We start from the raw sequence: 16339 nt of genomic DNA, 5'->3' as shown, positions 1-16339 counted from the left end.
TCCCGCCTTCAGTCTTTCCCAGCATCAGGGTCTTTTCCAGTTAGCCAGTTCTTCACCTCTAAAGCTAAAGCTTTTGGAGCTTTTGAAGCTAAAGTACTGGAGCTTTAGCTTCAGCATCAGTACTTCCAATGAATATTCAGGACTGATTTCCTTTAGGATGGACTGGTTTAATCTCCTTGCAGTCCAAGGGACTCTCAAAAGTCTTCTTCAACACCACTGTTCAAAAGCAACATTCTTTGACATTCAACTTTCTTTATAGTCCAACTCTCACACCCATACATGACTATTGGAAAAACCATAGCTTTGGCTAGATGGACCTTTGTCGGTAATGTCTCTGCTTTTTAATGTGCTGTCTAGTTTGGTCATAGCTTTTCTTCCAAAAAGCAAGTGTCTTTTAATTTCATGGTTGCAGTCGCTATCTGCAGTGATTTTGGAACCCAGGAAAATAAAATCTTTCACTGTTTCCATTGTTTACCCATCTATTTAACATGAAGTTATGGGAACAGATGCCATGATCTTAGTTTTCTGAATGTTGACTTTTAAGGCAAATTTTTCACTCTCCTCTTTCACTTTCATCAAGAGGCACTTTGGTTCTTCTTCACTTTCTGCCATAAGGGTGGTGTCATCTGCATATCTGAGGTTATTGATATTTCTCCTGGCAATCTTGATTCCAGCTTGTGGTTCATTTCCCCTTTTATTTGCCATGAAATGATGGGACTGGATGACATGATCTTAGTTTTTTGAATGTTGAATTTTAAGCCAGCTTTTTCACTCTCCTCTTTCACCATCATCAAGTGGTAACTAGAAATAGAAGGGATATTGAAAATACTCACATTGAAACTCTCTAACTCTGTTATTTATAAGAAGGGGCTATTATACATTTCTGTATGATGACTTTTTAATAGGGCCATCATATATTGTGTTAATGTATCAAGATATTAAATTTTGTTTAATATTTCATGAAGAATCCATCATATACTCATTTATAAGATTCAAATCCTAATAGCTACCGTTTTGATAAAACTGCCACATAAACACACACACGTGAACGTACACTTGCACGTATGTTTTCCAGAATAATTTCCGCAGGACATTAACATCTGAGTATTTTTAGGTGATCTATGCAAGTCATGGGCTTCCGGGGTGGTGCCAGTGGTAAAGAACCGGCCTGCCAAAGCAGGAAATGTAAGAGATGCGGCTTTGACCCCTCTGTCAGCGAGATCCCCTGAGAAGGGAATGGCAGCTGACTCCAGTGTTCTTGCTTGGAGAATTTCAGACTCAGGAGCCTGGCAAGCTACAGTCCATGGGGTTGCAAAGAGTCAGACACGACTGAGCAACTGACACTAATGTATCATAATCATTTAAAAAGTATACATTTTGTTTTACATGAAGGCGCAATCATTTAATATTAGCTCCATAAATTTGTAGTGCATCATTCTTATGTAAGATAATTTTTAAGTGATTTTTATGTTAACCTATGTAGTAATTTTTTGTATTCCTTAATAAATAAAAAGGTTAATTGTAGAAAGCATGCTTTTCTCAAATTCAGATATTTGAAAAAAATCTTTTGATCTTAATAAGTAATACAGCAAGAGAAGCCCGTTCATGCTGAAAATGTTGCCAGGTATCTATCGAGTTTTGGAATTAAAAACTCAAAATTATGCATCATTGGACTGTACTTTTAAAAAAGCAGTATAGAATAGTGAAAATAATGGGATTGAACAGTAACTTTTCACTGACTGGGTACATCAAGTGATATCTTTGATCTAACAAGCCTTTTACCTGGAGTGGAATTCCAATCCTGTGTATCAGTGATGATTGCTACTTACATTGGGCTTTTAAAGGCTTTTTCAGAAGTAGTATTATCCATTGTACAGTATCCTTTTAAAACACATTTGCAGTAGTCAGAATTAGTTTTTGACAGAATTAAAAAATATGTAGCCAAAATATTTATTGAAATGAAAATGAGATTATTTGCTCAGTCGTGTCCGACTCTTTGTGACCCCATGGACTGTAGCCTACCAGGCTCCTCTGTCCATGAGATTTTCCAGGTAATAGTCCTGGAATGGATTGCCAGTTCCTTCCTCAAGGGATCTTCCCAACCCAGGGATTGAACCCAGGTCTTCATTAAAATGGCTTCTTTTTATTATGCTAAGTAGAAGAGAAATATTGTTAAGAAATAATGAAAATGAAAAACCAGTGGGAATATTTATAAAACATTCATTTTTATATATGAATAACTGGATATAATAGAAAAGTATCTCTAAAATGTCCCAAAATATCAATTGTATTTTAAATAAGCTTGATGATGTATGCCTACCAACTTATCCATTATTTTAAAAACTGACTTATACAGTTGCCTATATGGGCTTTCGAAAGTGAAACTTGGTATAAAACAAACTATTTATACATTTTTATTGAGATTTTATTTTATTTATTTTACTTTATTTTTCATTTTTTAAAAATTGAATTATAGTTGATATACTGGGGAAGGAGCCTGAGGGCTATAGTCCATGGTGTTGCAAAGAGTTGGACGCAACTGAAGAATTAACACACAGGCATATATAGTTGATATACAGTGAATTTAAGTGATAGGTGTTCAGCATAGTGAGTCACAGCTTTTAATAGTTACTGCATTCCACTTGTAGTTACTGCAAAACAACTGGCTATATTTCCCATGTTGTATGGTATGTCCTTCCAGCTTGTTTATTTTGGACATAACATTTTGTGTCTCTTAATGCCACACTTCTGTCTTGCCCCTCCCGTTTGCCTCTCCCCCTGGCAGCCACTCCTTTGTTCTGTACACTGTGAGCCTGTTTCTTTTTTGTTTCATTCATTAGTTTCATTTTTTAGAGTCCGCATGTAAGTGATATCATACAGTATTTGTCTTTCTCTGACTTATTTTACTTAGCATAACACCCTCCAAGGCCACCCGTGTTGCTGCCGATTGCAAAATTTCATTCTTTTTTCTGGCTGAGTAGTATTACATTGTGTGTGTGTACACATACACACCGCATCTTATTCACCCACTCATCTGTTGATGGACAGTTAGGTCGCTTCCGTATCCTGGCAATTGTAAATAGTCCTCCTGTGAACACTGGGGTTCATGTATCTTTTCAAATTGGTGTTTTTGGCCTTTTTTGGGATGCATACGCAGGAGTGGAATTACGAGATCCTTGTCAGCTCTGCTTTCCTCTTTCTGAGGAATCTTCGTTCTGCTTCCCACAGTGGCTGTGCCGGCTCGCATTCCTGTCGGGGGTGGAGGGCAGTGCCCGTCTCTCCGCATCCTCGCCAGCATTTGTTCTTTCTGATGTTGGCCGTTCTGACAGGTGTGAGGTGATGTCTCACTGTGGTTTTAGTTTGCGTTTCTCTGATTCACGATGTTGAGCACCTTTTCATCTGTTGGCATGTACTCTTTGGGAAAATGTCTATTTAGGATTTTAAGTGGAAACTTAAGGTGATGTATTTTGATCTAGTTTCTGTGGGCTGTAATATATTTAATTACATATTTACCACATTTATATGTTTTTCAAATTAAAACCAGTATATTAAGTGGAGTTAAATCTGGAAATTTATATTTTAGAATCTTAATGTCCAAGGTGTATAAATCAAAAATGAGTTGCTTTTGATTTGTAATAGTTTGAACAAATTATTCATTTTATTATTCCTGTTCTAAAGGTCATTAAAACCCTTAAACTATCAAAATATTTAATTTTGAATCTCATCGATTGTAAATATTTAAAGAAAAACATTTTAATCACTTTTAAAAAGCGGCTCTGATGATCTTAAGCGTATCTGAACTAGACCGTTGCCGTGGCCGTGTTGTTTTCTCTGGGTAATGCCCTCTGTCTATTGTTTACAGATCCGGAGGTGCTGTGGAAGTTCCCAGAGGACTTTGCAGACCAGGTTGGAACCACATCATTTTTAAAAAGCATTTAAAATTGAATATTGATGATGATTACTGCTGTTACTGCTACTACTGGTACTGAAGCTATTGCTGCATGTGAATCACTATAAGTATTTTCTCTTGGTCGGCTCTGAGAATAAAAAGCCAGGTATGGAGAGTATCTGGGAAATGTTTGGAAGTTGCCAGCGAGGTGATGAAGAGGCCTGTCTTGAAGCTAATAGGAAGTGAATGTTCACAGTTTCCATGTGTTCTTAGACTCTTTTAATGTATCTGTGGAAAATATATTTATAAACACTTAGGCATTTCCCCATCAGAAAGACCTGATGGTGCGGTTCTTTGAGGAATACCCTTCTGTCAGTAAAACAGAAGGCTTCTACTTAGCTCTTTCTTAGCTCTGTAAGTAAGACAGGAAGAAGTAGTAACTGCTGTAACTAAGAGAGCAGTTCTGTCCTTATTACAGTAATATTGGGATCGTTAATATATATAAGTTGAACTGGCATTATTTCCTTGTTTTAAAATAATTCTTATTTGTAGCTTTATTTTCTTAAAAGAAAACAGGAGACTTCAAAATGAATTTACTGTATTTGTATTTTAAGTGTAATCTTTTCTAGTTCCCTAAGTATTTAGTGTGACCAAAACTGTGAATTATTTCGACATGATGTGTGTAAATTTAAAAATCCTTGTAGTTTATATTATGGATTTATAATTTTGAAGTGAATTATATGGGTAACCATACACATTTAAATTTTTACACAAAATACTACTCTTTCTGGAAATCTGATGAGCAGGTTCCTTCTTTTTTTTTTTTTGTCTGCAAAGAAATGGGGTGAAACAATTTTGTCACTGTGAAAATTGTAACACTACAAGCTTAAGCATAAGTTAAGCTCACAGATATAATTTACAAAAATGAAAGCTGATAAAAGTGTTCATTTTAAAGCAGTTCATTCAGAAATATGCAGACATGTGATTTTGATGTGGAAGAATAATTTATAACGTGAAAATCGGTATCTAAGATTAGGAAATTTCACTGAAAAAGTGAGTTCAGTGAGCATGTTAAATAGTTAGATTGACTGTTGTTTCACATAATAAGAGAGTACATGCTTTTAATTTGTCTTTAGCCTTCTGGAGAAAGAATAGACTTACGAGCATGCTAGGTGTGCAAGTCTGTACAGTGAAGACGGGATCTGTGCATACGAGGGTTCATTGGCTTTGTTCCTCAGTGATGGGAAGTTACTTCCCTCGGATCTGCCTTTAATTCAGGAGTTCAGTTCAGTCACTCAGTCGTGTCTGACTCTTTGTGACCCCATGGACTGCAGCACACCAGGCTTCCCTGTCCATCACCAACTCCTGGAGCTTGCTCAAACTCATGTCCATCGAGTCAGTGATGCCATCCAACCATTTCATCCTCTGTCATCCCCTTTCCCTCCTGCCTTCAATCTTTCCCAGCAACTGGGTCTTTTCCAGTAGGTCAGTTCTTCACATCAGGTGCCGAAAGTATTGGAGTTTCAGCTTCAGCATCAGTCCTTCCAATGACTATCCAGGACTGATTTCCTTTAGGATTGACTGGTTTGATTTCCTTGTAGCCCAAGGGACTCTCAAGAGTCTTCTCCAATACCACAGTTCAAAAGCATCAATTCTTCGGTGCTCAGCTTTCTTCATGGTCCAACTCCCACATCCATACATGACTACTGGAGAAACCATAGCTTTGACTAGATGGACCTTTGTTGGCGAAATAATGTCTCTGCTTTCTGTCTAGGTTGTCTCAGCTATGCAGGAGACCTGGGTTCGATTCCTGGGTGGAGAAGATCCCCTGGAGAGGAAATGGAAACCCACTCCAGTGTTCTTGCCTGGAGAATCCCATGGACAGAGGAGCCTGGCGGGCTGTTGTCCATGGGGTCGCAAGAATCGGACAGGACAGTGCCTAAACCACCACGATGGGAAGTTAGGTTAGAGCCTTGCTGACTCATTTTACTGTTGTAGAATTCTGTTTCTCTCTTGCTCTTTCTCGTTCTCTCTGGTCTCACCCCCCGTCCAGATTCTTTATTTCCTTGTAATTTCTAACTCTTAAACCTGCCCCTGAGAATTCCTAGGGCGTCTGGAGGCTCCTCACTTTGGGTTCGTCTAAGTGATGGCGTGCTTGTGGAGTTCAGCTGCAGTGAATTTTCCAGTGAGACAGACTGTTGTTGTTCCTCTTTGTGACGGATAAACTGGTGATAGGAATGTCTTAGCTGTTGCTTTGGTTCCCACATTTGTGAGGTCAGGGGAACATTAATAAGCCCTCATATACTTGGTGAAACACAGAAGCATTTGACCATGTAAAGTGGATGAGCATTCATAACCCCCAGGATTTCAGGGCATAGCAATTCTTGTAGACTTTGTGAAAGGAACTTTAGGTAGTATTTTGTTTAACTGCTTCACTTTATATCTAAAGAAACCACACTTCATGTGGGAATCCAGCCACAGGCTGTGAAGAATGGTTTTGTTATATGCTTTTTGGCGAATATTCTGAATACTACAGATGACCCATAGTGCTAGTGGTAAAGAACCTGCCCACCAATGCGGGAGACGTAAGAGACATGGTTTTGATCCCTGGGTCAGGAAGATCCCCTAGAGGAGGGCAAGGCAACCCGCTCCAGTATTCTTGCCTGGAGAATCCCATGGCCAGAGGAGCCTGGTGGGCTGCAGTCTGTGGGGGTCATAAAGAGTCAGACATGACAGAAGCGACTTAGCACAGCACACAGTACTCTGTATTTCTCGTTGTTTTTATCTTTTCCTGCTTTCGTTTATGAATTGTCTGCTTCTTCCTAAACAGCCTTTACAGTGGATCTGAGATGCTTCAGTAAGGATAATTCTTTTGTAAAAAGCTCTTTGTTTAGCTCTTACTGTGTACTAGGCGCTGTGCTGGGTGCTTATATGCATAATTGATTTTATCTTCATCCTTCCAGTACTGTTAGGAGATAGTATCGGTCCTGAAACTGAGACTTAAGTAAGAAACGGACCTGATGACACACTGCTTAGAAGAGGCAGAGCTGAGACTTGAGGGCAGGTTTGTCTAACTCAGAAGCACGTGCTATGAACAAGTAACGTATGTTATTATTTCTGCTTGGAATGCTGACCCAAGCCCTACTTGCTTATTTTAGCTCTTTAAAAAAAATTTAGTATATAAAGTCCCCTATTTGGAAAGCAGTGTTTTTTAATCCACAGAAGTAATAGCAATTCATTTACTCCTTTGGTTCTACTTCATGCAGCTCTTGATCCATCATAGGCATTTGTTTATTATATGGAAAATAATAAACCAATTTTGATTTGGTTTCCTTCTTTTGGCAATAGAAGAACCAATGGGACAACCCAAATCACACTTCAGGAGGAGTTGTAATTGATTTGATTTTAGTTTTTCTTTTTTTTTCCACAATGGAGAATTTTGTGTAAGGAGAGCGGGAGATGAAACTACAAACATAAATCGGGCTGAGTCTCGGCAACAATTAAAGGCCTTGCTAAAGAGATGGTCCTTCCAACGAACTTAAGGAGAGTGTGATATAACAAAACAAGTACGTTAGGAACATTAATTTGGAAAAGATTTCAGTATGGATTGGTCGAGGGAGAAACTGGAAGCAAGGATGTAAGTGACTTTGCAGGAGACTAACTGAGGAGTAACTAGGATCTGAAAGAGTTGGTTATGTTAGGGATGAAAAGGAGGAAGAACGTGTTGACCCTGAAGTAAATCGACTGCCAGCAAAGGTGGGCTTCTTTGGGATCCGCAGAGAGTTGCATCTTGAGGTCTGCAGCTTGAGCTCTGTGCAAGTCCCACAGGGCAGGCAAAGAAGAAGTCTTTTATAGAAGAGAGACAGGAAGTGGGAAGGGCCGAGGAGACCAAGAGTCTGCGGCTTTCCCTTGACAGAGCCCTTGCCTTGCCGGAGGGAAGCGGAGCCGGTCTTCTTCCTGTTGGGCTCTGTTAGGGCCTGAGAGCTCCCCCTTCTGGTCACCCCAATCTCTTTCTTTCAGGCTCCTGTTGATTAAGTTTTTGCAGGCATGAAGTGGGGAGCCTGCACGCAGAGGTGTTCTGGGCTGCATGGGATAGGGAAGAGAAATGAGAGGCGGAGTTGCATTTTGGCACTTGAAGGAATGTTGAATTATCTTCCATGCAAGTGGAGGAGACTCTGGGGATTCGGGGAAGATGGAGTTGTGCACCTGTAGGAGATGAAAAGGTATGAATGAATTAGAGGATTTGCAGACAGATTTAGTCAGTGTTAGTTTTATGTCTTGCAAATGCATTGAGGACCGTGGCTGAGAAGATGGATGCAGAAGAAATGCTGCCCTCCCTGCCACAGGTGATAGCCGCGTCTCCTGTTACATTCCGGACACCTTCACCGCTTCTGGATGAAATGAGTAATTTTCTCTCTTTGCTGCTGTCAAGCTGAGCTCTCCATTGCTCTTATATTCCCGTTGTTCACATTTACACGTAATAGCCTGATGCTATTATTCACAGTACTTGACTTTTCGCCCATACTTTCTGCTTGACATTTTCATGGCTCACGTTTCTATATCTCTGCTGGTTTTGTGTTCTGTTGGCCTCGTAAGGCCATGGTTGGTCTGTATTTCTTAAGTAAGAGGACTCAGTCTTTGTGAGCGAAATATGTCTTTAGAGAATGGTCAGAAATCAAATCTCACACATGCTGGACTCAGGTCTGTGTCTGAGTCATGGCTTTGTACTTACAGATTGTATGAAGTGTTGCTTTCGGCAAGAGTTTTTATCTCTCTTAATTCCTCATTTGCAAAATAGGGCTGATTCTACTAATCTGACAAAATGAGGATAAGAATGGAGTCTGTGAAGCATAGTGCCGGGCACATGGGGAACACTCCATGAAGGGGAGCCAGCAGTTTTATTATTATGATATTGTAGGGCCATGACTTATATATATATTCTTATATATATTCTTATATATATATGTATATATATATATGCTTATATATAAGCATCTGAATGCAGAGTTCCAAAGAATAGCAAGAAGAGATAAGAAAGCCTTCTTTAGCAATCAATGCAAAGCAATAGAGGAAAACAACAGAATGGGAAAGACTAGAGATCTCTTTAAGAAAATGAGAGATACCAAGGGAACATTTCATGCAAAGATGGGCTCGATAAAGGACAGAAATGGTCTGGACCTAACAGAAGCAGAAGATATTAAGAAGAGGTGCCAAGAATACATGGAAGAACTGTACAAAAAAGATCTTCACAACCCAGATAATCATGATGATGTGATCACTAATCTAGAGCCAGACATCTTGGAATGTGAAGTCAAGTGGGCCTTGGAAAGCATCACTACGAACAAAGCTAGTGCAGGTGATGGAATTCCAGTTGAGCTCTTTCAAATCCTGAAAGATGATGCTGTGAAAGTGCTGCACTCAATATGCCAGCAAATGTGGAAAACTCAGCAGTGGCCACAGGACTGGAAAAGGTCAGTTTTCATTCCAATTCCAAAGAAAGGCAATGCCAAAGAATGCTCCAACTACCGCACAATTGCACTCATCTCACATGCTAGTAAAGTAATGCTCAAAATTCTCCAAGCCAGGCTTCAGCAATACGTGAACCGTGAACTCCTTGATGTTCAAGCTGGTTTTAGAAAAGGCAGAGGAACCAGAGATCAAATTGCCAACATCCGCTGGATCATGGAAAAAGCAAGAGAGTTCCAGAAAAACATCTATTTCTGCTTTATTGACTATGCCAAAGCCTTTGACTGTGTGGATCACAATAAACTGTGGAAAATTCTGAAAGAGATGGGGATACCAGACCACCTAACCTGCCTCTTGAGAAATCTGTATGCAGGTCAGGAAGCAACAGTTAGAACTGGACATGGAACAACAGACTGGTTCCAAATAGGAAAAGGAGTACGTCAAGGCTGTATATTGTCACCCTGCTTATTTAACTTCTATGCAGAGTACATCATGAGAAACACTGGGCTGGAAGAAACACAAGCTGGAATCAAGATTGCCAGGAGAAATATCAATCACCTCAGATATGCAGATGACACCACCCTTATGGCAGAAAGTGAAGAGGAGCTAAAAAGCCTCTTGATGAAAGTGAAAGAGGAGAGTGAAAAAGTTGGCTTGAAGCTCAACATTCAGAAAACGAAGATCATGGCATCTGGTCCCATCACTTTATGGGAAATAGATGGGGAAACAGTAGAAACAGTGTCAGACTTTATTTTTTTGGGCTCCAGAATCACTGCAGATGGTGACTGCAGCCATGAAATTAAAAGACACTTAGTCCTTGGAAGAAAAGTTATGACCAACCTAGATAGTATATTCAAAAGCAGAGACATTACTTTGCCGACTAAGGTCCGTCTAGTCAAGGCTATGGTTTTTCCTGTGGTCATGTATGGATGTGAGAGTTGGACTGTGAAGAAGGCTGAGCGCTGAAGAATTGATGCTTTTGAACTGTGGTGTTGGAGAAGACTCTTGCGAGTCCCTTGGACTGCAAGGAGATCCAACCAGTCCATTCTGAAGGAGATCAACGCTGGGATTTCTTTGGAAGGACTGATGCTAAAGCTGAAGCTCCAGTACTTTGGCCACCTGATGCGAAGAGTTGACTCATTGGAAAAGACTCTGATGCTGGGAGGGATTGCGGGCAGGAGGAGAAGGGGACGACCGAGGATGAGATGGTTGGATGGCATCACGGACTTGATGGATGTGAGTCTGAGTGAACTCCGGGAGTTGGTGATGGACAGGGAGGCCTGACGTGCTGCAATTCATGGGGTCACAAAGAGTTGGACATGACTGAGTGACTAAACTGAACTGAAGGCCATGAATGTTTATTGATTTATGATGAGGACCAGATAGAACTGCTTTATGTAGAATGTTGTTTTTATGGTTTGATAACTAGGTTGAGAATTTTGCTGCTTTATAGACCTTCAGGAAGATTTATAGTGTTAAGTAGGAAGAAATTTTTCCTCTGCCCTTCTAGGCTCTTCGGTTGGTCTTAGAATTAAACTGACATCAAACAGATGAACAGGAGACAAGCAAACAAAAGTCTAATAACATGTCCACCTGGGAGCGGGGCTGCCCTGGTGGCTCAGTGGTAAAGAACCCGTCTGAAGGTCCCCTGCAGGAGGAACGGGCACCGCACTCCAGTATTCTTGCCTGGAGAATCCCATGGACAGAGGAGCCTGGCAGTCTTTAGTCCAGGGGGTCGCAAAAGAGTGGGACATGACTTAGCAACTAAACGACAGCATGTGGGCGAGACCCAGGGAAACTAGGAACTTGCCAGAAGAGCTGAAGCCTTCTCCTGAAGTACCATGTTCAGCTAAAGACAGGAGAGGATGTCTGGGGTAGTGGTCTGTGAACTTGGAGGGAGAAAAGCAATTCTTGTGGAGATGGAAAAGCAGGTGTCTGGTGCACAGATGTTTGCTGGGCCTCCAGAGAGCCGGGGACACAGCGTGACTCTGGTCTCTAGGCTAGTTCCCACCCCGCCACCGCACCCCTGCACCTGGCCCGTGTTCACAGAGATCTCTGGTGATAGTTCTATTCTGGGAACAGGCCCTCTGTCTAAATCCCTTTAGGCGGTTATGGGGGAGGGAGCAAGACCCACTTCCTCAGTCTCAGTTTCTTAAATAATCAGCCCCAATAAATCCTCCTGCCAAAGAGACACGTTTTGTGGTGGCAGATATTGCGTCCTGACAGTAACACGAGAGATACTTTCAGGACGGCTCCCAGCAGAAGTCTAAGACCACGGCGCCATAATCTTTTAGTGATGGCCGACACATAGACATCCCTGGGTGTATTTGTGTAATTTTAGATAGGAAAAGTAGCATTTTGAGGAGCTGGCCCCAGGCCATATTTCTGACTCACCTGTAACTCCTCCCTCTTGCAGTACTTGGTTCCCTGTTTGGCCTTTGATTCTGGGCTGTTTCTCACGTTTCAGATGCCCTTTCCCATTTCTCTTAAGTGCTCCTTTACAATGCAGCTTGGATGTTTTATCTGCTGTGGTGCACTGACGCATTCCTCCTGTGCGTGTCCCAGTCATCTCTGCCTTTCCCGTGGCCCAGTGATAACGGATCCGCCTGCAGTGTGAGAGGCACAGCAGACGTGGGTTCCATCCCGGGGTCAGAGGATCCCCTGGAGGAGGAACTGGCCGTCCACCCCAGCATTCTCGCCTGGGGAAATCCTGTGGACAGAGGAGCCTGGCGGCCACAGTCCGCAGGGTCACAAAGAGTGGGACACGACTGAGCACGCCCACCGTCATTTGGGCGTCAGTGTGTTTACCACGCTACCTGGTGTGGAGGACTTGTTCTTAGGTGTCTCATCCTAGTGGGAGCTCCCACTGAAGCCTCTTTCCCCAGCCGAGGACTTTCTGTATTGATTTTTGACCTATGTTTCCCGCTCTCAGCTGCTCTAATCAGTGTGTCATCAAAGCCTATTGCTTGCACTTCTTTTATGTCTTGTAAATCTGTCTTAACTACTTCTAAGTTCCTTTCCTTAATTCACATCCTCCTAACTCTTTTCACCTCTGTTTTTGTCCCTGTTTAATATATTCTCCTTTGAAATGTCACCTTTCCATAAATTATTTTTTATGTGTGCAGAAAGCACGTCCTAGGGGTCATTGCTTACTAAACTCACTGGGCAGGATGTGGGTCTCTCGCCACCATTGTTTTATTGTTTCGAAGCTTTTCTGATGCTTCTGTTTCGTGGTTTTAAGTTAGCTTGCTTGGTTTTGTGGTTAAGCAAACCTGCTTTCTTGAGTGATCATAAACTTTCAGGGGCCCCCCAAAGTCTCCTAAAGCTCCTCTCTATCTGCAGTCCCCTAATGGGATCTCTGAGCTAACTATCTGACTGTCCTGTTCTATCCCTGGCTCTGGCAGTGTACTGTCATTGGGCCTTAGAGTGTGCTGGGCAGTTTTCTGCTTTACCTGTCCTCGTAATACCCTGTGAGCCTGAGGGGCTATGGTAATTCCCACTTTACAGATGAGAAAGCAAAACTGATATGGCAGGAGTCACACAGCTAGAAAATAGCAGAGTCATCATTCTAAGGCCGTGCGACTGCAGAGCCTGCTGACCTGAAGGCTGGTTAAACCTGGTTCTCCCCACTGACACCTTCAAGGTGAAGTCCAGCCCTCTTAGCAGGATCAAGCTCTTGCTCAGGGCCTCTGTTTCCATCTGAAGCCTCTTCTTGCTCTGTCTCCCTCCCCCTTTACCTAATAAGGCAGTGGTCTGCATTTCATAGCAAGCATTCGTTCCCCTTATGCATTAACCCCAGCCATCCACCTCCATTCTCTCCTTGAACACGGGAGTCCTTCGGCCTGAGGTGCCCATCTCCCGCGGGCTCTCCCCTCGCCTGTGTTTCTGGCCTCGGCTCAGAGGTCATATCCTCCAGGGAGCCCTCTGCGTCACCGGGCTGGATTGGATGCGCCTCCTCTGAGTCCCCCAGCATTTTGTGTTTCCCGTGACACTCACCAGATCTGTTACCTCCCTACCTTCTGTTTACTCCATTAGGCCAGAGGTTTCTGAGACTAGTATTAAAGAGGGTATAAACATAAACAGTGAAAGTGAAAGTCACTCAGTCGTGTCCCACTCTTAGGGACCCCACAGACTGTAGCCCGCTAGATTCCTCTGTCCGTGGGGTTCTCCAGGCAAGCATGCTGGAGTGGGTTGCCCTGCCCTCCTCCAGGGGACCTTCCCGACCCAGGATCGAGCCCCGGACTTCCCGGGGGCGCGGTGGTAAAGAATCTGCCTCCCAGTGCACGAGACACAAGAGAGGCGGGCTCGACCCTGGGTTGGGGAGATTCCCCTGGAGTGGGAGATGGCACCCATTTCAGTATCCTTGCCTGGAAAACTCTGTGGACAGAGGTGCCTGGCGGGCTGTAAAGCCCACGGGGTCCCCAAGAGTCGGGCACGACTGAGGATGCACCCACGCTCCCGCATTGCAGGCAGACGCTTTACCATCTGAGCCACCAGGGAAGCCCCTCCATACGCATAGTTAACCTTTATTCCTTCAGAGCGCCTTGGCGTGGCTGGTTAAGCAGGCATTTTCTCAAATAGGTACTTCAAGTGTGGCCTTGGTTGTATAGTCAGTGTTTCCAGTTGTATCCTGGGTGAAATGAGTGACATTTTTATTAAACTTGTGCAGATAACAGTATTGCCATGAAAATTAAAAGGGCCTGGTAAGAGTTTCTGAGGGAGGGAAGGAATCAGTGATAACTAGATGTAATTTAAAAATTATATTTCTGTTCACAGAAGCAGAGTTTATGGAATGGTTGTGGGTTACAGACAACTTAGGAAGGAGGCAAGGGCTTCCATATAAATGTCCAGAAAATAGAACATTTTGTAACAGCATCAAACATGTTTCACACAGTGAAATTTCCTGCATTAGTTGATTCAGTGCAATTCAGTAAATTATTGTTCTGCTAGATATTGACACAGCAGGTTCATGAAACTTTACTTTCTGCTTCCTGACTAAAAAGAGCCTTGGCGATCCTGACTCAGTCCGGTGGAATGGCCTGAGCGTTGTCAGTTCAAAAACCTGCACCCATGAATCTGTTCTTTGAAGTGACAGTGGTTGGAGGTACCTGAGATGACCACTTCCACTAAGCTCCGAGACTGACCTTTGTTAAAGACAAATTCTATAGCTTCTAACAGTCTTCAGGGTATCAGAAACAAGAGTAAACCATCTGTGGACGATAGAGACTTAGTGGGCTACGGTTAATTTATTAATGATTATGCTCAAGTGTGAAATGCCTGTTGAGGGTTCATCATAAAAGTAAACATGGAAAAGGAAATTTGCTTGTTTCTATTGGATGAAAATGAAGGTAATAAAACCATTCAAAAAAAAAAAAGGTTTTAGACAGAATGTGTATAAGAGCAATGTGTAAGCCTGTTTTCTGAGAAGCCAGTTCAAGTTATGTCTGATTTATGAAAATGGGTGAACAGAATTTTTATAGAGGAAAGATCTTGAGAATGTAACATGCAGTAATCCTGAGGCATAATATAGCAAGAGTATACTCAGAGTATCAAGTAAAGAGACTCGTGAATCCGGAGGAGGGCTCAGACAAACACATTTTTATACAACTTCGAGGTTAAGTTAGGTGCCTATCTAGCTGGGAACCACTGGTTTAGATGAGTCAAGGGATTTAAAATAGAGAAGGAAGCTTATGTCCAGGTGAACATTGTAAATAACAACTGAAACTAGATCTCGTAATATTTCGTTATTGTTGCCTCGTATCACCAGGCAAAGCACTGCTGGGAGTCTGGTGAGTGTAGGAGAACTTAGCAAAACTATTTCATAAGAGATTTGACCCTTGTTTTCCTGGAGAGTAAAACATATTCCGGAGAGCAAGTGTGTTGGCATGTCTCTAGAAACTTCCCATAAAGCATGTGCTTTCTGAGATATTTCATACTCATAAAATTTACATGTACAGATTTAACCTAGAACAGGCCAAGGGTCTCTTCTGATTGGCCAGCTTTTTGTATAATAATAATTCTATTAAGCCACCCTTATGATAATAATATATCAAACAAGCCAAATTACTTCTAGCATCTCATTTTATAAGAGTATACATCCTTGTGATTTGCAGGGAGCTTCAAGGAAATCCTCCAGATAGTTTTAGGTATAGAACAGATCTTGCAGGTTTTTAATTTTTTTCTGTATTCAGAATCTGAGTTTGGGAAGGCAAAATTTAAAAAGTTGTTAAAAGATTTGGATATTTGACTATGATGGGTTCAGAGGTGCCTAAGAAGCAAGCATTTGATTATCTGTTTAATCAAAGTGATGATAAAATATTTAAAAGTAAATACAGGCAGTAACATGTTGAATGTGTATATTGAATACGGATTGGATGTTCCTCTTTCATAAGTGAGGAACTTTTGTGACCCTCCTCCCTACTCTTGAATAATAGAAGACATAATAAAGTCTGTATCAAGCACAGAGAATTATTCTGCAGAGACCCAGAGTTTTGACTGTCCCAGACACACATGGGAAGCTAAGAGGAACCTTTGCTGGTGTAGGCAGAGGGTGAATCAGTAATCCAGGGAGCAAGCCCATCAAAACTGAGGGAACTTTAACAATTTTCATAGCTTCCTTCCAGAGTCAGGAATTACCAAGCATTTTAAGCTTTATTCATTGCACTCTGTCCTATTCAAGAACAAACTGATACGTAAAAGATGCATCTCAGAGATCTGCAAGGTCTAACTAATTTCATTATCGTCTTTATAACGATCACATTTGTGTTACGTGTGTTAACATGCAGTGGATCCATGATTGCTGTCATCAAATGAATCCACATGTCTTTAAAAATTTTACTTGTTTTAATTTCTAATATATTACATTTCAGCAATTATCACATAAACACTAGCTCATCATAGTCCTCATTAAGTCCCAAGAATATAGAGGTAAACAATTTAAAAAGCCCAAGAATCGCTGTTTAGGATAAAACTATTCTTTGAAAA

General features: G+C 41.8%; 1 protein-coding gene across 4 annotated transcripts in view; it reads left to right on the top strand.

Moving 5' to 3' along the window:
• DENND1B (DENN domain containing 1B) overlaps nucleotides 1–16339 on the top strand; it is a 271053-nt gene that overhangs the window by 81626 nt on the left and 173088 nt on the right. For all 4 annotated transcript variants that reach the window (XM_018060808.1, XM_018060806.1, XM_018060809.1 and 1 more), the window contains exon 3: nucleotides 3863–3906. In XM_018060808.1, coding sequence (XP_017916297.1) covers nucleotides 3863–3906 — 44 coding nt within the window. The remainder of the gene's footprint in view (nucleotides 1–3862; nucleotides 3907–16339) is intronic.

The sequence above is a fragment of the Capra hircus genome, chromosome 16 (genome assembly GCF_001704415.2).
Source record: "Capra hircus breed San Clemente chromosome 16, ASM170441v1, whole genome shotgun sequence".
Taxonomy (NCBI): Eukaryota; Metazoa; Chordata; class Mammalia; order Artiodactyla; family Bovidae; genus Capra; species Capra hircus.
This window is presented reverse-complemented; position numbering and strand designations above follow the sequence as displayed.